Source organism: Varanus komodoensis, unplaced genomic scaffold, assembly GCF_004798865.1.
Source record: "Varanus komodoensis strain SLA01 unplaced genomic scaffold, ASM479886v1 scaffold1, whole genome shotgun sequence".
Lineage (NCBI taxonomy): Eukaryota > Metazoa > Chordata > Lepidosauria > Squamata > Varanidae > Varanus > Varanus komodoensis.
The window spans coordinates 115,487,797-115,512,655 of NW_025335268.1; the positions used below are offsets into that span (position 1 = coordinate 115,487,797).

The 24,859-nt window shown below is 42.7% G+C and overlaps 1 protein-coding gene across 1 annotated transcript; it reads left to right on the top strand.

The window, feature by feature from the left end:
• The first annotated feature begins 225 nt into the window (after window positions 1-225).
• On the top strand, window positions 226-774 carry TMEM275 (transmembrane protein 275). Its single transcript, XM_044431629.1, has one exon. The coding sequence runs from the start codon at window positions 226-228 to the stop codon at window positions 772-774; it is 549 nt and encodes a 182-aa protein (XP_044287564.1).
• The last annotated feature ends 24,085 nt before the right edge of the window (window positions 775-24,859 follow it).

Sequence of the window (24,859 nt, forward strand, 5' to 3'; positions counted from 1 at the left end):
CTGGAGCCAGCGCTGATACAAATGGCAATGTGTGCAGCTGAACAAATGTGTTTCTTCACCTTGGAGCTTTGTAAATAGCCCAGCTGGTTGAATCTCTGAATGAATTAATGTGTTTACTTACATGTCTTTCTCACCTTTCTTGTTTTACAGAACATTGGAACAGAAATCATCTTGTGGGCACCATGTACATTAACGTCCAGGGTCACTTTTGAGACACACGTCAACATGTTCATCGAAAAAAGCAGCACTTCACTGTCCCAGAAGCCAAGCAAGAAGAAGACCAGGCCACAGGGGCTGCCTTCCCCAGCTCTGTGTTGCGCCTGTGGTCTGTGCATCATGCTAGCAGGTATTAACATCACCCTGGTGGGAGCATTTGCTTTTGGGACATTCCTACCTGTCAACAACCCTCCTATTGTCATTGGGCCCATCCTTCTGGTCGTGGCATTCACTTTCTTTGGGGCATGTTGCATCTGCAGCCGAAGGCCACCTGCTCATGGTACCAGAAAATCCAAACCAGGGGCCAATATTGGCCTCATCAAACCTGGGAACACGGCCTTTGAAATTGAAACCAGTGAGCATACAGTGCAAGACACCACCGCTGTGCAGTTAAGCCCAACCAGCTCTCCAGTCTCCTCCAAGAAGTCCACACCAATTCATGAGAATGCAAAGACCTGCAAGCTTTTCACTATGGATACCAATGGACCAGCAGCAAAATACACAGCAGGTGAAGAATCAATCCAGCTGAATTTGCCCAGAGACGTTGCCATGTCATAAGTCAAACTGGAGAATATTTATGAGTTGCTGGGCAGCAGGCAATTCAACATGTGGCCAGATGGCTAGATTACTTTTCAATACAGCAAGCATCTGGAATCGGATTTAGAGTTGGTCAACAGATGCATGAGACCATGTTGAGAAATTTAAGGAAAAGGCATAATAAGGTAGCAATTTAGAAATCAATATGCAGCTGTGGTTGGAAATGGCAGACAGTTGTGTGGAAGGAGTGAATTCTGAACAAGAAAATTAAAATGAAAGATGGCACACATAAATCAATAGCATGTAGCTATTGAAAGCAGAATCCAACTGAAAGCAGTTGGATTTAATTCATTATTTCAATGGGTTTGTGAATGATAATATGGTTATCAGGAGCTGATGCTGCAAAACAGTGGAAATGATAGATCGGGGGTTTATTTTACAAGGAATGATGGACTGTAATGAATTGTGGTAATAAGAGAAAGAGAATGGGTATTTTGGTTTTATGAGGCTGGTTTGGCTGTTAATCATGAGGCTCACTGAATGCAATGAAAAATCCATCTTGTCTTTTTGGTTTGCCCTAACCTCATCTCCTCCCCCATTTCCCTGGTTGCTACAAGCAACACAGTTCAAATAATTCCGGATATATCCTTTCTCCATCCTCTGGTTATCGAATTCAGATGTTAGATGTGTAGTTGGCAGCAGGTTCAGCTGTGCTGGGTTGCATATGAGTGCTCTTCACCTGTCATAGGAAGCTACATCAGGTGTGCAGCATGGGCAGGTCACAGAGCAAAATGCCGGAAAAGTGATGGAAGAACTTAGGGCCGTAAAGGTTTTCACAAGTTCAGGAACAGCTGGCTAGACTGAGCATCTATCCATTTGGGAGAAAAGTCCCGGGGTCTAAATTTGATATCTGAAATTTGGATATATGGTATATGGATGCATGCACAAAGACACATCTGTACATACAACATAAAAGCACCATCTCTGCATGTAATGGTGATGCTGATCCTTCTGCATCATAGCAAGAGCCTTTAATTTAGGCAAAAAAAAAATTACAAACCCTTCTTATGCAACCTGTTATTAGGGCCTGTTATTTACCTGTGAATAAAAATGTGAATTGCATATATTCTCAACTTATATCAAACTGCACCACTCCAATTCAATTTCAGGGTTTACAAAGAAAAATAGGTCCTTTCTTGTTAGGGCCTTTGTTGCTCAAGACATTTTGCTGGCTGAGGCAAAGGACAGGAGAAGGTTCCCCTCACATTTGACTGCCTGTACTGGCAGCTGGACTGCACTGCCACCACAGTCCTTAGGACATCCCCGTCCATCACACCCGAAGCCGGCAGACTAGTTAGGGAGCAAATACATGGGGTGCACACAGCTCTGTTCTCCACCACTGCTCCCTCCCCTCCAGGTTATGATGCTTGAGGCAGACACCTCGTGCTGCCTAATGATAGGCTGGCCCTATTTCCTCAGTCATCACTTCAGGAACAATTTGTTCTTTGCTGCTTGCCCAGTCAGAGACCTCTGCTTAATTCTGATTGATCCTAAAGTTTCAATGTTTACTTCCAGGTATTCTTTGTCCTCTATTTACATGGAGCTATTTTCATCTTTTCTTGGAAGCATCTTCTTGGTATTACTGTGAGAATATGAGAGAGACACATTTGAGTGGAGATGCAAATCCAAACATTTACCATCCCAATTGATAAACAAATGTTGGTGTTCAATAGCACCAAAACATCAGTTTTGCACACCACAGCATAGACACAGTTGACCAGATTTCAGATTGCTCCTTCTTTTTTCCTTACATGTTGCGAGTCTTCAGGAATGTGCATGCATATGACTTGTCTGGGTGGTTCAAAATGCTGGGTAGTTCCAACTTCTGCCAGGCAGGACAGAATGCAGGGGAGTCCATAAAGGGACACAGCATGGGAAGGGAAGGCCAAAGGAAGGTGGAAGTCAGTTGGTGAAGGTAATGGCAAAGAAGCAGGAGGAAGAAAAGAAGGCAGACGCATAGGAGGAGGAGAAGAGGAGGAAAAAGAAGAAGACAAAAAGCAGAAATTAAAAGACTAGAACAAACTTTTCTTCACAGAGACTATTAAAATTCAGCTAGTGAAGAATATTCGATGTCACTGTAATGTCATCAGAAGTTGCCTTGTGCTGGGTTCATTTGCATGTTTGTTTATAGTTATTGTTTATTAATTTACTGTGTTGATTCATATTATGAAGGGATATTGTTTTAAGTGCCCATCAAGATATCGAATACCACTCTCACACTGCTCACATCTGTCACTGAGATGCAATGCATTGCAACATAGATAAGTCTTTGTGGCACATGGGTAATTGGAGCCAGTGGGGCAGAGGAGGCAGAAACACAACTGCAGCAAGCCACGTATGCACCAATCCTGAAACCCTTGCTAGATCTCCAAGATAAGCTGCTAGCCTGGCAAAATGGCGCCATGACAAATTGAATGGGGCCTACCAGTTTATTCCTAATGCAAGTGTGAGGAATGGCCCCTCCCAGAGAGTTAAAAGGGCATGCAAAGGAGGCTGAGCACAGGGCGCCTTCTAGTGGGCACTGTGAGAACATGGGGCCAAGTAGGTCACCCCTGTGTCAGGGCCAGCCTGCACAGCCTCTGTCCCTGTCCATGACTGCTTTTCCTGGGTGATGGCTTTCAGCTGAACCTTCTTAAAAGCAATGAGCAGTTCTGATGACATTCATATTTGGAAAAGGATTAATCAAAGATAATTCTCCAAGATAAAGAGCATTGCCAGTTCTAACACTAACAAAGAATACTGCACTTTACAAGTGCAGTCCTTCAAAGCCTCTGTCTTTTGACATCAATATTAGGGTACGTTGTAATAAAATCCATTATGAATTATCTATTTTATCACACTGGAATGTAATTGTTATGCATTCTGACATGGAAAATGTTCTAAGAGATTAACTCAAACTACAGCAAAAAAAAAAAAAAAAAAAAGAGCCCTGGATAGACGTACGTATATGACAATGTATATTTTTAGTGAGCAAAGCCATGCTTAAGATAATAATTTTTCATAGATTTAAGGAACTAAAGATTGTATTTAATGCATTATTTTAAAAATGATATTGCTCGGGATGACATGAGAGTCCACTCTGGCTTACTTAACCCTGGGGGCACCACAGCGTCGGCCCAGACTCGAGGTGGTCAATTGCTACAGCCCTTAACTGATGCTGTATAACTTCTCATGTTCAGAGGCTCTGGCATATGATGGGTGCCTTGAGGTGACCCCACCAAATGGTGCAACTTTTGTAGCCCTGCTTTGACTTGGAAAATCCCACTATTCTGTGTCCCAGACCCAAGAGTGGATGCTGTGGGTCATTTTTATAACTGTCGGTCAATATGACGTTTCACACACTTGGAGGCCCTGATGGAGGATGGGGGCCACGTGCCCTTCTCCACCTGTGAATTTTGTAGCCCGGAGCTGACTTGTGACTGGTTGTCAGGGGCATGCCCTGCCAAACCTTCCAAATTTCATAGCCATTCACTTGGAAAATTTATCTTGCTCCAGAACACTGACCTGTGAGTGGCCATCACGGGTTGATTTTCAGAGTCATGGTCTGACACTGCTTACATTGCAATCTGGAAAGCCTTGACTTATGACAGGCATCCTGGGGTTACTTTCACAATCATTCACTGACATGAAATGAGTTGTAGGCCCAAACTCATGACAGGAGTCGTGGGGCGTCTCCCTCCCTAGTGTCCGACTTTCATAGCCATGCACTGACTTCAAACGTTCTGCTCCCTCTGGGGCGCAGGGCTCTGCATTTGGTGTTGCCGAGTGGCTTACATGGCCTTCAGCTGAGAAGAAACTTTTGCATGCTCCAAGGCCTTGGACCACACCGATGGCCGGCACTGCACCCCCTCATAGGCAAGTTAACCCACGATTGGCTGAAGTGCTGTGCAAAAAGCCCTCACTCTATTTTAGGGAGAGCCACATTTAAGCCCCAGTTTTCATCAATATTTACAGCAAAATGCTTTCTTCAGGGGTAGGAGAAAGAACTTTGAATCATCTAAAAGGAAGTAAGTGTTACTTTTCAAATGAATTTTCTTCCTTCAAAAACTGTATACTTTTGGCAGCAGGAGCATTTTGCACAGTTTTCTTTTCTTATGTTAATACAACTGCTTGAAGGAATTCTTGAAGTTGTGGGGGAGGGAGGGGAATCTTTTTGTCCCAGTTTGGAAATACGTTGAATCATGTCAGCGTCACTGTTTAAAGTGCTTGTGTGGCCCATTCTGTACAGAAGCACAGTCTTTGGAGTTTAACATGTGGTCACGTTCTGGTACTAGTTTCCATGTTTACAAAAGCAAGTGGCTGGTTTGCACATGTTCAGTGCTGCCCTTTGAACTCTCTGTGCATTTAATAAAATATATTCAGATATTTTGTTAGTCTTTTGCAGCCAGACTTGGGCAGATTTGTTCTTATCATGCTGGTACCTTGGGGAACCAAGATATAAATCAGAAGCTGTGGGTTGCAGGGGAAGGGTCAACATCTTTTCAATGGCTTATGGGTGACCAAAGAACTGGAGATGTGAAGAATAACCTGCACTCACAAAGCTTTTGTCAAAACATTATCATCCCATCAAAACTATTTACACCATGATCTTGGTTGGCCCACGGTCTATTTCTATTCTGACTCATCATTAAATCAGTGAGTCACTGGAAAATGTGAACATTACTCAGACACTGCTCAGACAAACTCCTAAAAGAGGGTGCGGGTGGCTGATCTTATGAACTCAATAAACCTTTTAAACCTGCAGGATAATTTGATGTCTCTGTTAAAGGTTATGTTCTTAATTTTTCCTATGGAACTTGGAGAGACTTGCATTTTAAAGTAGCATAACACTTCTGACTTCCCGCTGGCTTTGATTTTCAGATCTATCATGGAGATGAGGCACATGAATAAAATGCATGGTTCATCTTGACATCACAGAAGTCAAGTAGATGATGCAAGTGGTCAGAAGACTGAGCATAATGCCTTCCCCAAACCAAGATCACTCTCTCTACAATGCAGAGTTTAGAAAGCTGAATATGAGCCCTTTGGATAGCTTAAGAGGCTATGTACTGTGGGCTTTGAAACCAAAATGGCAGTGACCCTTTCAGGGAATCTCGGCTTAGCAAAATGGAGCCTGTATGCTCAAATCCACACGGAAGACGCCACACTCGAACCTCAGTAGTTTATTGCACAGTCACCCAGGGACCCCTCTGACAGAGACAAAACTGCCGCCAAGTAGTCAGCATGCCAACTGGCTTCAAGTTCCCAGAGTTTTTATAAGTTGTGGGTCATGCACATAGTTTCAAGGCAGTGATGAGGTTCTGAATGGGTGAGAAGGTGAGGACAATGGGGAATAATACAGAACCACTGAGAAATCATTATAGGCATCAGGAAAAACAGCACTACCCATTGAAGGCTTGGGTAACAGATAAATAAAACAATCAGGAGTTGCAGAAATCTAACGGGTTTTAAATGTTGCAGTTTTTGCAAACAGAGATACAGAATTTCTCAACACAAGTGAGCTGGCTAAGTGCTTTTACACTGCAAAGGAAGCACAGCTTCCTTGGTGGTTTAAAGACCATAAATAAAGAATTAAAGATTCTGTGAGAAAATGCATGAATATTGGAGCCCCCGAGCTGCCTGCTTTTCCCAGGCATGTGGAGAGGGTGAAAAGTTTTAGTCCCTTTGAGTGGAGAGGAGTGAGGGCACTGCTGCCAGATTTTATGTTAAAGGACATGTATACACATTTTTTAAAAAATTTGAGGTTGGACTTCCCCAACACCCCTCATTTAGCTTGATGTCCTCAGGTATGTGCTGGTGGTGGGTGATGGTGCCCCATTGCCAGAGCTGAAGGAAGAGTCAGCTATCAGTCTATTCAATATTAGTACTTGCAAAGGAGCTCTATTGTGTGACTCAGGCAGCCAACCATCAAGGCCAGTCATAACTACTTCCTTTTCTGACCTCTCTTGATCCTTTAGCACCATTCAGGAATGCCCCATCACTGCATCTGTGCACTGGGTTCAGAGAGAAGTGATCAAGAACATTCTTTGTGCACAGAAGGTCCCAGGTTTGACCCCCAGATTCTTCAGGGGGAGCTAGGAAAGAACCCTGCCTAAAATCCTATGAGCTTCTACCAGGTGGTGTTGACAACAGTGGTCTGGAAAAGCCAAGGGCCTGACTCAGTATCTAGCAGTTTCCTTTGCTCCCATGAGATGCTGCAGTGTTAGGCAGTCCCTGGTGCCTTCCTTGCATGGGGGATTCTGAGCAGAGGCTGAAACTCTCTGGTGGTGTTTCTCCCCCCAAAACCAGAACCTCTTCCCATCTGCTCTGCCCGTCTGCTCCACATACTAGGCCTGTATGGCAAACTGCTTCTGTTGATGTAGGGTAACCCTGTGTTCCACCTGACAATGGGAAGTCGACTATCTGAAGGGCTGTCAGAGCCCAGTCCTCTGTCTGAAGGCCTTGCCTATCCAGTCTAGCTTTGGTCTACAGGTAATGAGGCCCACAGAAGGAGAGCCAGCAGGGTACAGCAGTGGCACATTAGCAGTTAGTGCCTCTTCCTGGATGGCTGGCTGAGCAGCCACATAGGTCACTTTGGCACTTTGGCTCTAAGGCCATTATTTCTAAGAGTGCATCATGAACAGACTTCAGGCAAGGCTCTGTCCTCTTCAGTTTGAGGATGGAGCTCTCCAATGTTCTTCCAATGCCTACTGAGTCTGTTTGATCTAGAGTTGAGCTTCCCTAGTCTGTTTGATCTAGAGTGTCATACAAATGGCTCTTGATATTCTCTGCTCTCTTTGTGGAAAGAGAAAGAGAATTTCGCCTATTGGCAAGGAACTCTCCTACAGTTGCTCCAAGGTAGGGCTCCCCATTGGCAAGGGTTGTAGCCAGCCCTGGAGCTAAGGTGGGGCAGATGCGTACAACTGTCCTGCTCCAGCTGGCTTGCCTTCCCACACAGGTGCTTTGTGGAAAATTGTCTTTCTAATTTGTGACTGGACAGATGATGACAGTCTCCACTTAAAGGATGGCAGCTTGATTTAAGAACAGGAGAAATTTCAGAACAGAGCCTCAGAAAATGCAGCACACAACAAAAGTCTCATGTGGAACAACCCTCAAAACTGCTCTCTGAAGATTTTCCCTGCCTGAGGATGCATTTTCAGTTATCACAATCACTGTATAATCATTTAGATGATCCTGAAAAATGAACAAACCAACCAACCAACCACCTGTATAGTAACATACTCCTTGAAGAATTAAATACTATAACTTTGTGTTACAGTCTAGATTTGACCTCCGTCCCTTGGATTTTCCTTTCCTCTGCTTTTCAGTTTCAGTTTCTTTACCCAGCAATAAAAAGTATGTTTGTTCCTCTTCAGGAAGAGATAATATTTTTTCCAGTTGATTTTGATGCTATTAAGATGAGAACAACAGAACTGAGTGTCTCTTGCTAAAGGGTGAAATAAAGAGGTAACACAAAATATCTGAAAAATTATCTACCTCAAGTTAGCCTTTACTCTTTTAAAGCACTCCTGGTAGTTATGATCAATGTGCAGTATTTTTCTCCTGAGTACTTGATATCAAAAGATGAAAGCAATCCTAGAGGGATAGGAGCACAGCTACATACACTACACTTAACTGGCTGGCTGACCAGCCATAGAGGTTGGAACTCAGGTCTACTCTCTGATTCTCACAATAGGTGAATTTGAAGTCAGAACAACCACTCAAGCAATAAGCTAGAGAGAGTTGACTGTTGTGTGAAGAACACATGGTGAGTCCTAGCAGGTGAGCTGGGAAGGACTGGGAACTTTTTCCTCCTCTCTCAGTCTCCTCATGGCTACCCCAGGAAACAGCCTAGGAAGAATAAGTCATTCAACTCTCCCATTGTGATCGTAAGTTGTTTTGAACTTACCAAGGCCCTCCCTCCCTCCCGTTGTTGTTGCTCGGTTTTCTTTTCTTTTTTCTTTTGGTGGCTCTAAGGCTGCCTTTTACAATCCTGGTTTTGTCAGCTGCAAACTATCCCTTCAAAATGCCCCTTCAGTTGCATAACTGTCAGCTTTTCCAGAGGCACTAAACTGGGATTTGAATTCCCAAATATCCATGCTGGCAAAGGGTAGTAGTGTCAAACCATAGGAATGGCCACTAGAGGCTCCAAATACATTTCCTCCTCCAGCTATCAGAAGCTATCAAAGAAAAACAAAGACGTGTGAAGTGTAGCTGCAAAAGGGGCTATTTCAGTATCAACCCTTCCCCCCTAAGCAGCAAGATCCTCCCTTTAATTCTCACTTCACTGTGTCCTGGCCCTTTAAGTGCTTGGGAAAGGGCAAATGTACACTTCCCCCCTTTTTCAAGGGAAAAGCAAGTTTGACAACTAGCTGTCAAAATTCTGTGTTCCTTTGAAAGGGGGTTTTGTACATGGATGTATCTCTGTGTACCACAGGGTTTCTTTTGTTTGTTTCTTTCAGATTTTATAATCAATGTGCAAAGTGGTTGAGGACTCTGTGCTTTCTTTCTCTTCATTGTGTCCTCTCCTCCTGCTCCTGCTCCTCCTCCCTCCCTCCCTCCCTCCCTCCCTCCCTCCCTTCTCTCTCTCTCTCTCTCTCTCTCTCTCTCTTTTCTTTCTCTTCATTGCCCTGCAGTCTCCCAGCTTGCCTGTAATGTATAGAGCTTCTTTACATGAGGACTTTAATCTGCTGCTGTACAGAGGTGGCTTCTTCCATTTTCACTGTAGGAGAATAAAGGCATCCTTTACATGTTTTTCCCCAGTAGCTTGTGTTTCTTTGCCTTTCTGTATATTCTGCTAAATCTTCTAAAAAGGCTGAAAAACAGAAGATGCTCTGGAGAAGGGTGACATTATGAAAAGGCCCCACAAACTTATGTACATGAGGGTCATGAATTGCAATGAAAAAGAAAAGCCTCCAATCTGGGGTGGGGGGGGGAACCCCCAAAAAGCAAAAAGTTCTCTCCTCAGGTACTTCAAGGTAAGCACCAAAATCCTAAACTCAACCTATGGGGATTTCTCTGAAATCCTACAGCTATTTCATTTTTATTAAATAGCAAGAGAATGATAGAACCAATGTGGGAGAAAATTTGGACACAGCATCAGTTCAAACACAGGGAAATTTAGCCCCATGGTAGGAAAAAGATGGGTACCGAAAGAGTAAGACCGTAAGGGAAGAGGTCTGAGGCTGTAATCCTAAGCACACTTCCTAGAGAGGAAATCCACTGGACATAAAGATTCAGTATTGGGACCAGGCAATGGTATTTCAAGCACATTCATTTGTTTATTTAACTGAATGTCTCTTATTACCTTAACAGTTGTCATGCCAACCAAGCTCAGTAGCCAAAACTTTTCCCAGTCCTGCATCCAAATGCCAGGAAAAGCTTCCCTTCCTAAAAGTCAGTGTGACCTGTCAATGCTTTTAGCACAGGGAGCCTGCCCAGCTGAAAAGGTTCACCACATTAGTCTCCATCCTCATCAAATACATTGATTTTCCACAGCAAAACGAAGGTCCACTCCCCATTATTAAAACGGCATTTTGCTTGTCTGCTGAAAGAGCTGATTTCCAGAGAAGGCTTCCCTCCTGGCTATCACCATAGTTGTCTTTGATTTCATGGCTGAGGTGATTAGTCTAGTTTGACATCCAAGAGTAATGAGATTAAGGCATCTGCAGCAAAACAAGAAGAAAGGAGAATTTTACTTAAGATTAAAATGAAAGAGTAACTCAGAGGCTTGATTGTTCATATCTAAATAGTATAGGGAAATCTTTGGGCTTGAAAAAGGCTCAGCAATGGCACATGTTGTACTAAATGCTATTCACAGAGAAGTGGTAACCTGGCAGGCTCTCTAGCATATTCAGAGTTTCTAGGGCCATCAAGTGAACCTGACTTATGGCAACCCTGTGAATGAAAGTCTTCCAAAATGCCGCATCCATGACATCCTTGCTTAGCTTTTCTAAATTCAAAGCTGTGGTTTCTTTTATGGAGTCAGTCCATCTCTTACTTTGTCCTCCTTTTCTTCTTGTGCCTTCAATTTTCCCTAACATGATTGTCTTCTCCAGTGAGTCTTCTCTTCTCATGATGTGTCCAAAGTATGACAGCTCCAGTTTTGTCAGTTTTGCTCCAAGGGAAAGCTCTGGCTTGTTGATCCAGGGTATTTGTAAAGTTCTCCTCCAATACCATGCTTTGAATGTATTATTTTTCTTCCTACCAGGTTTCTTCACTGTCCAACTTTCACACTGGATATACACACTATGATTGGAAATACAGTGGTGTGACTGATCTTGGCCTTGGTTTTCAGTGAAACATCCTTGCATTTAATGATCTTCTCTACCATATAGTGGATGAAAATAAACACACAGCTTGTTGCATGAAGGAACAAAAGAATACTGAAAACATCTATGAATAGATAGTCTATGGCTGCCTTCTCCAACCTAGTTCCTCCCAGGTGTGTTGGATTACAACCTCCATAATTACAACTACAGCTTCTGAGACTTTTAAATATGGGAAGGTATAGAAAAGTTTTAGATAAATGAATAAATCCCAGCCAGCACGGCCAATGCCTTATGCATTGGGGATGGCTAGTCTATGACCTGAAAATGGTGAAAAATTAGAGGGCAATTTGGGAAAGCCCATACATTTCAGCCTAACTTACATTATGATCTTGCTGCCTCACCTTTCCATGGTGGAAGGGTAAGATACAAGTCGAAAGAAGGAAGGAAGGAAGGAAGGAAGGAAGGAAGGAAGGAAGGAAGGAAAGTTATGTCCAATATTTAGTCAAAACATAAAGTTGGGGGTAGATTGGGGTGTAGAAAATATGGTGTTTGTAATATCATGCCACTTCTAATCTCTTTCAAAAGAGAGCCGAGGTCTGTCATGGAAGGGGAATGTGCGTGCATGTGGTGTGCGCGAAAGAGAGAGAGAGAGAGAGAGAGAGAGAGAGAGAGAGAGAGAGAGAGAGATCTGTAGCATTGTCTTCCAATTACAGGCATGGTTTCTGCAATATTAATTGAGCCATGATGGGATGGCCTGCAGATACTCTCACAAGCCTCCTAATGTAATCAACAGTCATACTTATTAAATTATCCAATTACAGAGAAGAATCAAGCAATGCTTCTTGCACGTAGTGGCACAGAGCAGGAAGAAGGGAACTTTCAAACACTTTAGCAATTCCATCCTGGATATATGTCCTTGGAAATAATTGTCACTGACCAGGATGGAATTTGCTTCTCAAAATGTATGCTCAGTTTTACAGCCTCAGGGAAGGCCTTCCAGCACCTTCCAGCTAGAAATGTAGGAAGGGCCTCCCGAGAAAAGCTGCTACTTCCCCCCACCTGACCAAATGGTACAGTTTGGTACAAACTCTTCTGTAATCCCACCCAGCCTTAGTATAGTTTCAGTGGACTGGCTAACAGGATAAGGAAAACAAAGCAAACAGACAACACCTCTGTTTGAAGTGTCTTGACCACCTTGGAGAACCCATTCATGAAAGGAATGTAAAGAATAAAGTAGCTTGCCTACCAAGACTACCATAGTAACACCACAAGGGTTGAGTTATTGTGTGTGCAGCTAATAAAAGTACCGTTGTGATTGCAGAAGACAGCAGCTGTATCCCTGTGACCAGATCATTGGGGTAAGCAGGCTTGCTCATTGTATCCTCCATGCACCTGGAGATGGAGGGATGACTACAGACAGGTCTCAATACATCTCAGAGAGGCCATGCTTAATTTGCAAAGCACTCTTGGGTATGCATTTAGAGTGAGTGAGGCTACTTGAAAGGGTGCCAAAGGATCGCCCTCTATTTTGACGTTATCCTCTACTTGAACTCAAGAGCTATCTTGCCTAAGTCAATTTGGAACCCCCAGAGGGAAGAGCAGGGCCCTGAAGTGGCCCTCCAGCAGCACCTGGGCAGAGGATGGGCCAAGGCACACAGGCCATCTGGCCACACTGGGCGAGATCCACTCTGCTTCTGCTTACACTCTCATTATAATCCCTACATTTTGGGGTGCACAAATTTTATGCAGTACCTGCCTGTGCCCTTTTTTGGGAGGAGGATGAAGTAGCCACTTTCCTTATGAATCAAGCTCCTCCAAGCCAAGACCCTCTTTTTGTTGAAGACCTTTTGCTCCTGTTGATTATTTTCAGCTAAAACTTATAGGAACTAGAAGAAAACTGTTTATATTGCCTTATTTTCTTTCTGCCCACCTGCCCCAAAAGCCAAGAAAAAATGTGAAGGCTGATAGTTAAATTGGCAGTCACATAACACAATCCTATTCCTGCTGACATGATGCTGAATCCTTTAAAAAGGGTGTGCCACCTAACCTACATGGACAGAGACAGCATGGAGACATGTAATGCATGACTCAGGAGCAAACCTGCAGTCTTCCTCAACCTGCTGCCTTTCAGATGTCCCAGACTACAAAGCCCAGCATTCCTGACCTTTGCTCGTGAAGCTGAAGTTCCAAAATCTATTAGTCACCACTTTGAGAAAGTCTGTCCTATTTAGTTCAATGAGGCTTCTCTGCGCGATAAAACAGTGTAGGACTGCAGCACTCGTGTGTGTGTGCACACGTGTGCGTGTGCACATGTGTGTGCGCTGTTGTCGTTTCATCAAGCAGTTATTACAGTCAGGAAAGTTAAAGCTGAATAATTCCTAATAGTTGTCTTAGAAAAAATTTCACCAACATTGTGACTTGCAGTCACACTGCCCTCTGGTGGAGAAAAATACCGAATGTTTGAATTTTTAAAAATGGTCAGCTTGAAACTACGGGACAAAGCTTTCTCCTCTATGTAAACTCTAGATGGACTAGTTATGTCCAGCAACACTAGATTCAAAATGTTAAACATTAGAGCTTAATTTCATAGCCTGATTGCCAGTCCTGTTTAGATAAAAGCAACAAGGAGCAGTCCATGTCAGAGAACCAACCCATAATGTGGGTTCATTATCACAAGAGGAGAGAAACTCTTTGTCAGAGGCTGAGTGACTCTTTATCCCCCACAAGGAGCAGAAGCTTAAGAGGTAGGGCAGAAGAACTCCTGTGAGAAGGAGTGCCTACTTGCAAAGGAAGAATCCACATGAGTGTAGGACTTCTCATGAGGACAGCCGATCTCACAGCCTATGAAGAGAATCCATATTTTGTTATTGAGTTGTGGGTTGTTTAAACTATGGGTTGCTGTTATGTGTGAACTCAGAATTTCATGAGGATACAGAGGCAGTGCTTACAGTTCTCAGTGCCCCATCCCTGCACTTATTTACATGGAAGTACTGCATGTTTCAGTGGAATACAGGGAGAGAACAGGCAAAAGAGGACAAAAACAAACAACCCAGGGACTGAGAAAACAAACCATGATTTGTTTGAATCATTGATCAAAAGAATCCTGTGTTGGGCAACAAAACAGGTATACTTCCGAATGAGATTTTTATTGTGCAATTGTCCCGTCTCATTCATGGAATTTTATGGGGCGTCCTTTTGTAAATGTTCCTTGCTTTATCACCACTTCTACCCCCTTAGAACCCCAAGAAAAAAATTAAGAAGAAATCATGAAGTCACCAAAATAAAATGCAAATGTTCCTGATGTTTAAACTAAGTGACAATTTGCTTTTTGAGTTACCATTGATGAACAAACCTTGTAACATTTGCTTCTTCATGTATTCCTGGGGTGGCAGGGAGGGTGGAGCTGTGTTCCTAAGGTCACTCATTCAAGTACTGGCCAGAATTTTACAGTGGGAGCATTTCTTGGAATCAACTGGAGAACTTTTATTAATCACCCTTCCTTCTGTGGTGGACTTGTTCTCTGGCCTTGTCATGATGCAAAAGCGTATGTTGCATTGATGGATCTTTGGGACCTGGGTGTCCAATGATCATATACAAAGGCTGGTGAAGATATTTTCTGGATGACAACTAAAGGATCAAAACTCTGATATAGGATCTTACATGTTTCTGTAATGCTGCTATACTGATGTTCTCAGCAGAGGGAGCTGGTTCACTGGAAATGAAACAGAACAGCATTCACCGCAGTTCAAGGCATCATGTTTTCTTCTTCTTTCATAATTAAACAGTATGTGCAGTTAGTCAGAAATTGACAGTTTTATTTAGAAGCCCTTATTTAGAACAGCAACACACTAGCCACTTAGCAGTGTACAGGTTTCTAAATTTATTTTACGAGTTCCACACCTTCAGAAGAATGAGAGAACGTGTAATATTACCCCACAATCCAAGGCTAGATATACTGTTAGCAGGGAGTTCTGCCACAGCAGTTCTGCAAAATGCCCTCATCTCAAAGGGGGAACGTGCTAATGCAAGCAGTGCTGTTTGTGTTGAAAATACAGCACACAAACGCAATTGAGGGGGAAGCAGGAGGCGTTGGAAAGGGGATGTGTGTAGAGAAATGGTCCTTTAAGGATTATTTGCTTTCATGTTTACTTGCTTTTTATCTCAATTAGCTATGCACAGGCTTGATTGGATGAAAAAAATAGCAGTTATTTTTAAAAGAAAAAGAGACAGCTCCTCCTGACCCCTCCCAAATACTCATGGAGAAGAACAAGAGGCAGAGAAAGGTGCCACAGTCCCATGGGGCAAAGCTGGTGGCTTCGGCATCCCCGATCCCTGCCACCAAAAAGCAAGTGCAGCCACTTGTCTGTGCTGACTTTCCCTTGAGTAAACTTCATTGAAAATATAATTTACTTCTGAGTAAAACAATTGAAAGCAATGCATTACTTCTGTTTGTTCCTTTAGGCAAAAGAATGAAGGAGATAATTGGGAACTCTTGAAAAGACATTGCAAACTTTATTTTTTCCAGAAAATAGGGAAGGGAAACAGAAACAGCACTGAATTTGCTCCCCAATTTACTGGGCAAGTTAAAGAAGAAAGCGCTGGGGCAAAGGGGATGAGGCAGGCAGGAAAACAACTGGAGTTCCTCAGAGTTGCTAGTTTTGCCAAGGCCTTGATGGGACCCTTCTTCCTTCCTTGCCAGCCTATTCCTCCTGCAGCTACTTCTCCTGGTCCCAAAACAGGACCACCCCTACTTCCTCACGCACACACATCATGATAAGCTACAGCATATGGAAAAGTTGTAATAATTGCTCAGAGGAAATCCAGGACAGAATGGCAGAAATAGTGTGAGGAGGAAGGTTTGGGGTGAGCATCATGAGACGCACCAGTGAGTCATACATGGCAATGACAGTAAAAATGCCTAGTATAGCTCAACCCCATATATAGATCACCTTATTGTATAGCTGAGTAACCAGTCTTCCAGATTGGAACTGGTCCAGTATCTAAACCTTAGATTACTACTTTCTTCAAAGCAGCTTCATCTGTCCTGCTATATGTAAACTGGCCAACAGATGTCACCAACCAGTCAACTCTAGTTGTGTGAATCATCCTGGACTGAGCTCTACCTAGATAGGGCCTCAGTGCAGAGTTAGCACAGCTCTCTCTTCATCTCCTTCAGACCTTCCTCCCTAGGAGAGAAGGTACTGATGGCCTCTCTGGCTAGACAGCTGTATGATTGCATCACACTGTCCTATATGGCCAGGGACCTAGAAGTGTCCGAAAGCATCCTGGCACAGTCTATGCTCTAACACCGCCATGGGCCTCTGGAGAATGGCCTCTTTAGAGGAAATTTGCATGGCAGCCACCTGGTCATACCTTCATCAGGTAGCATGAAATAGATGGTCTGGCTGAGGCAGAATGTGCCTTCAGCAGGTGCATGCGGAGGGGAATCCTTTCCTATTACCAGAAGGCCAGCTAGATGAACCTTTTTCCCCACCCACAGAGCTAGCTGGCCTCCTGGACTCATGGGAGAATGGAAATTCTTGTCTCGCTGGTGTTTCCAGTCCTGAGACCAGACTCCTTCAGGACAATCGGTTAGGCAAGCCGGGTTCTCTTTCCCTTTCTCCACAAGTTATCTGTTCCTCAAGGTTCCCTGTTGGTACAACAGCAGTAATAGGACCATCTTCCTGACCTTATTCATTGGAAGAATCAACTGGAAACTTCTAGGGAGGCTCCATCTCCTTCGGGAAGTTCAGTTGTGGCTGCTGTCCAAGACTTCCCCTCTTCTTCAAATCCCTTAAGGTCAATGAAATAACTTGACACAAATTTCCCCAAAATGGTTGGTTCAATGCCATATTCATATGTATTGATCTAGTAGAAAAACAGAGGTTTATTATTATCAGAAGCCCATGATTTCTGTGGATTTTTTAAAATTTATGGCAAGTATATTCTGCCCTCACCTACAAATGGTGCTTAAAGCAATAAGCAGCAATAGAAAATTGAAACAAAAGTCAGGTTTGTACTTCAAGCATAAAAGAAGTTCAGTTTAAACATGATGTTTTTTTTTTAAAGAACATCACATGCTAGTCAAAATGTTCTTCATCCTGAATAAAACTTATTTTTGAACTGATTGAGAATAACAAAAGGACTTGCTTGACTTTCTTAACAGGAAGTTCTGGAGCTTGAGAGCAACTGATGAGAAGGACCTTTCTCATGTTCCTTCCAAATGGACCTTGGATGGAGTGAGGGGTCTCTTCTGGTTACATCCCACAGAATGGCTGATATCTGAATTCCTTGAAAGAAATGTACTGCAACACATAAAAAGATCACTAGGTGGCAATGCTGTTGTTTAGCTTAACATATGACCATCAATACATAAAAATCTGCAGAATATTCAGGCTGCAAACTTATTCCTTGATCTTCTTTTACATAGCCAGTTGGAGGGTTTTCTTTGGAATATTGTAGTTTAGCCTTTCTGAAACACTGAGTTGTTTCAGTGCTAAAATATGTTGTAAGTTAATGTCCATGCACCTTTAAAAGGGGCTATTTTAATGAGTATTTTATTTGTCTCTACAGTAGCCTTATTTATTCTTTTTCTTTCTTCTTTTTTTGGTCCTAGGCTGCCCCATCATACAGGTGACTCTATGCAAATAGTTTAAGAAGCATGTCGGATTTAAGTTTGATGAGGCATGTGTCAAATCTTTAAACATTCTCAAACAGAACAAAATCTAGTTTAAAGGAAAATGGGATGTTGCACCATTTGGGGGATTGAAGAATTGCTCAGAGCAGAAGGCAAAAAGAAACTCTGAAAAGGCTGGTCTACATATTTATGAAAGCACTGGACATGTTTCTTGAACCGAGCTTGCCTTCCTGTCCCCAGTGGGCAGGTACCAGTCCATATGGATGCCTAAGCAGTCAATGGGTCTAAGGTTGCACAGGCTACAGTCCTGCACCCATTGGCTAGAAGTATGCTGCATTGAACTAATGGGATTTACTTCTAAGTAGGCATATATAGATGGGCTACAAGATTAAAGGCATGGCTCTGCGACTTTTACTGTGTTTTTGTGTAGGAAACATGGATGCGTTGTATTCAGAAATTTAAGACTCTAATAGACAAAATATCAAATGTTTGACAAAGGAATAGAAACTGGCTCTGGTTGCATATTTCCACAGATATATTTAAACAGCACATTTGCACTACACACTGCACTTTCTATTTATTTGCCAAAGGTAGTGAGGCACATGGTATGCGCATTTCTGTGGGTGACAGTGAAAGAGAGAAATGGAGTGAGACAGAGAGCGGGGAGGGAGAGGGAGGGAGGGCGAGAGAAGAAGGTCTAAGGATGGTGGCTGCAGGTGAGGGGTGACCGTTTTGATGCTATCACCTGGATGTGAATGGATCTCAAACATTAAGTGGAAGATAGAGGAATGCTTAAGGTGGGCATGTCATGAGCAGAGCCGGCTGGAGCCGGGGGTCAGACGGGATGGCCCAGGAGGCCCCTTCTGACTCGCTCTGTTTCTATGTAGCAAAGCTGTCAGGACAGGATCTGGGAGCAGAAGGGCAGACCTGCTCAGCAGGAGTAAGAGGGGCCCCAAATAATTAATAAAGCTATTAATTTTAAAAATATACAATACACTTAAAAGGAAAAAATACAATAAAATAAAAACATACAACATTAAACATACAATTGAAATAAAATATAAAAATCACTTGTGGGACTTGTTAAATCATTGGTTACTTCAAGAAGCTCTGTCCCCCTTCCAGAATTGTAATGAATCTTGTGAAGGTTCAAATCCTTTCCCTTTTATTAGCACACCATCAATAAATGGACCCAAAATTTTGCTTTTTATATGCCCCTCTTTCACAGGTTAATTAGTCATTAATAGCTATATCTGAAATTTCTCTACACCACTCAGTTGATAATCATGTTTACTTTACAATTCTCTGCTATAATTAATCTTGTAGAGGTCTGGATTCTAAATAATCCCATCTGCATCACTAGCAAAGTCAGAGGACTAGCCAAGAAGATGCACCTCATGTTCCCAAGGCAAAGAGGAACCCACCTAATTATCTTATGATCAAAAGCTAAGGCTACAGATCTGTGCTCAAATAATTTGGTGTAAGTCCTACTGAATTCAGTGGGTATTGTTTTCAAGTGAACATGTGTAGGAAATGGCTTCACCAATCAACTATTATTTATTTATTTATTTATTTATTTATTTATTAAGCTTTTATAGACTGTCCCATTACTGGCGTCTCGGGAGGGATTACAACAAGTTGGATTAGCTGAGCAGCACCATCCTTCTGTCCTTCCTTTTGTAGTTCTGTAAACTACAAAGTGCACCCACTACACTCTCTCACATAAAGAGGAAATGCCTCTTCTGGGAGGTTATGCATGCTACTTTTTATTTCTTTATTATTTATTATTATTTATTATCACCCCATAGACCAACAGGGCTCTCTGGGAGATTTATAAGCATTAAAATATATATGCAAACAATAAAATACCAAAGATATAATAATGATGCAATAAAAACAAGCAGTAAAGATGCTTTGACAATTATAAAAGATAACCACCATACTACAGCAGCAGCAGCAACAGTATTAAAATATTAATATATAAAATTATCCTTCTTTTAGTTCTCAAAACACCTGGTAAATTAAAAAGTTTTCATTTGGTGCGGAAAAGATAACCAGGCACACCTCTGTGGGGAGAATGTTCCAAAGATGCGGTGCCACTTCTGAAAAGGCCCTTCTCCTGCTGTTTACCACTTCAGAGCAATTTATGCAAATTTAACTGATTAGCTAAATCCCCAGAACTCATTACTAGCACTAGTGTTAGGTAACAACCCATCTTGCTGTAGCTGCCTCTGAGCAGGGCAGTCTATTGGCTCCAATGACAGGCAGTGCTTCATCCATTCCAGCATTTCAGTTGTGATTCCTAGAAACTATCCATGGAGGTCCATTGTAGTGAATCTACCTTGCGGGTGGAGTTCAGCACCATGAATAGCTTCTAGCCAACTGAAAAGAAACTCTGCAATGGTCTTATCAGCCTCATCTGGTTCTGAGCGCCTGAGAAATATTGGACCTTGGTACCTTTTTGTGTTCAGCTGTTCTTTCAATATTAGGTTCTCTTCCTCATTTCTAGAATCATTGCCCTTTGGATTGCTCTTCACACTGGACCAAATTCCAGGTGAGAAAGAGTACTTCCTTTTTTATTTACATTTTGAGACGTATTCTTATAAATCCCTTCAGTATGCATTCCCAGGGAGATTTTATTCTCATGCTGGCTCTTAAAAGCTTGTACTTCAAGTGCTTTTTCTACAGTGGGAAATTGGGCAGGGTAGAGAAGAAGGCAGGCTACCCAGAACTTCCCTGAAAGCAGCTGCTGCAGGATTCCCTTGAGAGGACCTGGCTCCCCTGTGGCAGTGCAGGCTTCTGGTGCTCTCCGGGCCCTGGAAATTTCCTCCCAGGGTGGTAAAAACAAACTTCCGCGGCATCAGCGGCTGGAACGTGTGGCAAACGCAAGTTCCCCAGAGCCCTGACAAACTGCACCACCACCCTGAACCTTCAGCTGTGGATTTACCTCCAGGGTGCAAAGAGTGAGGGTCATAGGCCACCAGAAGCTCCCGAACCTCGTCTAGCAGTCCCCTGATTATTCTGTCCCACAGTGTCTATAATATGGTATTACGGAAGATTTAAATAAAGGCGGGACCACCACAGAATTCCCTTTCAGGATTCTCTGAAACCTGGAACCAGCATTGAAGAATACGGTCCACCCATCCATTCCTGTCTAGAATCATCTTTCCTGCCCCTTTCCACCAGCTTGAAATCATACTTTAATATCTGGGAGACATAGGAAGCAAATGTACCTTGCAAATTATTTCATACTCTTCTGTTTCTTGGCAGGTGTGTTGCACCCTTTAAATTTAGGACATTTTAAGAAACCATCTAGAGTTTATTTCCTGTTAAAATTGCTAGAATTTTAGTAGGAATTATAGTGCTAGTTCAGCGAGAAATGTAATAAATTAATTTATTATAATCCAGTTTCAAGAAATGTCATTTCTAGATCAGGGGGCTAAATGTGCCAGGATAATTTAGTATTTTTCCCAATTGGTATTTTAGGGTACAATCTTATGGGCTTCTGACAATTTTGAGGTGGTGGCATAGGCCAGGTTATTAGAGTCCCATCTCTGATCCTTGGAAAACCTTCCAAGTCCTGTGGAGCTGGAACTCTGAATCTGCCCACCTGCCTCTTGCAGCCAATGCAGTTCTTTCCACACTGTCTGGTTCCAAAGTTGGAAGACTGTCTTTGGAGTCAGTCTGGAGAGGCGGAGTGGGAAGGGCAGGAGGTAGAAGAGCAAGACCCCACCATACTCTCATCTGGGTGGTCCAGAGGTTCTTCAGCCTCTTCTTCTATGAGAAGGGTGCTGTCCTATGGCATCCTGGCATTTGGTGTGTGGGAGGTAACATTATTTGGAGTCCCAGCTCTGAGATCCAGAGTCTCTGATGCTGGGATTGTGAAAACTACAATCCTGCTCCACCCCCATCATAGCAAGACCCTAACCCTTTTGATCTTTCCATGCTGGGAAGGAGTTGCCTTTCCAAAAGGTGCTTCCAAAGAAGGCCCAAGCTGCTCTTTAAACAGTGACATATGAAGATTATAAAATAAATATTTGGGGCACTTCAGTGCAGCTTAAAGGGATCTGGGTCATTTCCCACAGAACTTCTGTATTTTTAATGCATTATTAGGTGTAGTAACCAAACTTCTTAAACTATTTATTTATTTATTTATTTATTTAAAACATTTCTATGCCACCCCCATCGCAACAAGCCTCGGGGTGGCTCACAACCAAAACAAAAACAAACAAAATCATATAAAAATTTATACACTAAAAATATTAAAACCCAGTGCATCTCGGCTTAAATTTTTTTTAAAATCCTCCATAATAAATTAACACTTAAAATAAGTTTTAAATAAAAAGGTCTTAGCCTGGTGCTGAAAAACAAATAATGACGGCGCCAGGCGGACCTCTCTGGGGAGCGCATTCCATAGGAGGGGCGCCACCGCAGAGAAAGCCCTCCTCCGGGTACTCACCCTCCTAATATCCTTCCCGGAGGATTCCCGGAGAAGGGCCTCTGCTGCTGATCTCAGGGGGCGGGAGGGCATATATGGACGCAAACTAGAGGAAGTTTAGAGGGCTATTCTGTGAGGTTGATTCTTGAAAATGAAATTACCCAGCAGAAATACACAATGAAAGAGTACATATCTGACTTTACCATGTCATCTTCAGACATATATCTTATTTATAGTAAAAGCCATCCTTTGACCAGTTGGGATCATCTTGCATTTTTCTTTCTATAAGGTTAGTCAGTATTCTTTTCAGGGTTCTTCTTTTAAAAGCTTCTTTAGTGTACACACCTGCCAATGGAAAGTACTCATTCTGTTATACCCCAAATTCTTATGGGAAAAATATGTACAAATTCCATGCGGCCATGTAGGAAAGAAGATCACACAGGGTGATTTCATTTCCATCTTTTCTTGTGAAAATGATACCATTTTTAAATGTCAGATAGGGAAGCTGTCCTGTTCTATCACATAAAGAAAACACACATGGTTATAAAGGAACTCAGCCCCTCCATACATAAAAAAGACTTTGTCTTGTCAAAATAATCCCAATTGGTTTTTATATGCCAAGAATCTACTTTTTCTTTCCTTCTTTAAAAAAGCCACAAATGACAGAAGCTTCCTACTGTATGATGAATGAGAGAACGGACACCCAAATGTTGGGGCATACATTTTTAATGGCCCAATTGCTCAATTAATTCCTAGCTCCTTCCTTCCCCCACACCTCACACACACACTTTTAATGTGAAAATCATCATAATTCCTCACAGATTAGTATAGATAGAGGCCGACGGACTTTCCTGCTCAAGGTATTTGCGGGACATAATTCATTCATAAAGCTGTAATGCACTCATCTATCATCTGAATTTCCCCCCTCTCTTCTCTCCGCTCGCCCTTTCTGTTTCTGCTCCGGGCTCTCCAGAAGTCTCTGGGCGCTGATGTATTAGCCCGCATATGCAAGCTATGAATTATCAACTGAAAGAAGTCAATTATCCACTCCAAAAATGAGTGTCTGGGCACCAATAGCCCGAGGGGCCTCTTTTGTATTTACGAAATGATTTCATGGCAAGTAGAAGTAGCGCGGGTGGGTGGGGGTGGTAAGGTGTGTGTGGGGGGTGGGGGGGTGGGGAGACCTTTTCCAGTTGGGTTCCCCCTCCTTTCCGTCCACATCTTGCCTCAACCAGCGCGGAGTGAGTTGGAGAGTGGGGAGGTGGCGAGTGGATGGGAGCCAGAGAAGAAGGAACCATTTTAAACTTTTAATGCAATAATCCATTTTTATATACACCTCCTTTTATGACTGATTTCAGCTAGCTATAAAGCAGTCTTGTTTAGCGGCCAGGCCGCCTCAGCTTCTCTCTCTTTTTCATCTATCTGGTCTCTGCCCAGCCTTCAATCAACACTTAGAGCCTAGGCTGACTGGGGTAGCTAATAGGCTGGATAGGAAATGGTATATTGGATTGTTTTCTAGGTCCCCAGCTACTGGCCTTATGCCTTGTCATCTCCACAGACATTGATTTCCCCCTCCCTCCCTCCCTCCCTCCCTCACATGCACACACGCACACATATATGCTAAGGAGCGACTGTCTACTGTGAGGCCTGCTCCAGTTCAGCACAGCAACCACTGAGTGGCATGAGGTATGCTTAGGGAAATGAGGCCATTAGGCAGTCTTACAGCAGGGTTTTGATCACTCAGTAAAAGGGTTTAATGATAGAGCCCTCTCTCCACTGGGGAAAAGTTTGATATCGGTATAGACAGGACACTTAATAAGCTTCCCACTTGTACACAGAGCCCAGGAATTTCACAAGGCCTTTCAGGCATTGGCATATTGAATAAAATATATACTTCATCATCACAGAGCTGATCTGGGCTGATACTTTTTCCTTTTTTGCCATGGCTGACTTTCCTGAAATGCACTCTTGTCTTTTAAAATCAAAACTGAGTTCTGATATGATTTCTTCACAGGTATTCTCCTTGATTGCAGATATTTCTTGAACTCATAATGGAGCCAAAGGACATTCATTCAAATGCAAGGTAAATTGTTTGGAAGGGGTAAGAGCTTAGCTCTTCTTTAAAGTCTTGGCTCGTGACAGGTAAATTGCAGGTTAAGTGCAAAAGCAGCATTAGCGGAGGAGCTCCTGGCTTCCGCAAATCCACCTTGGCCTTTAATCTGAATACAAAAGCAGGGAAGGAATTAAATTTGACCCCTGAATACACTGCCTGTTCAATCCTAGACTTATTTAGTAAACTCTTTTAGAGATTCTTTTGTGTTTGGTCTGTGATCACCTCAAGCAGGTACAAGAATGCCCACAATAGCAAACCCTTTATGCATCATTCAATGAGTCTTAGAACTGGGGATCTTGCTTTTCACATTCCAACAATATAGAAGTTCTAGAGATTGCTGAGGCAAGCAGTTAATTTAATTTGGTTTGCAAAAAAGGCTATTATGCTATGCTATAACATCTTCTCAAAAAGCCCCACCATCTTGCATTACTGGATAAATAAAAATAATCTGTTGCATTGCTTGTTGTATGAAAAAGGTTATGACCTCTCCCAGAATTTCTATTTTCAGGTAGGCAGATGAACTGATGAAAGTCAGTGGACCGGCAGAGACTCTTGCTTTCAGGGAAGAGTTTGCTAAGAAAGTTGGAAACATTTGCACAGTTACCCAG

What these genes read in the sequence shown, in the direction of transcription:
- TMEM275 (XM_044431629.1), top strand. Translation starts at nt 226, where the DNA reads ATGTTCATCGAAAAAAGCAGCACTTCACTGTCCCAGAAGCCAAGCAAG.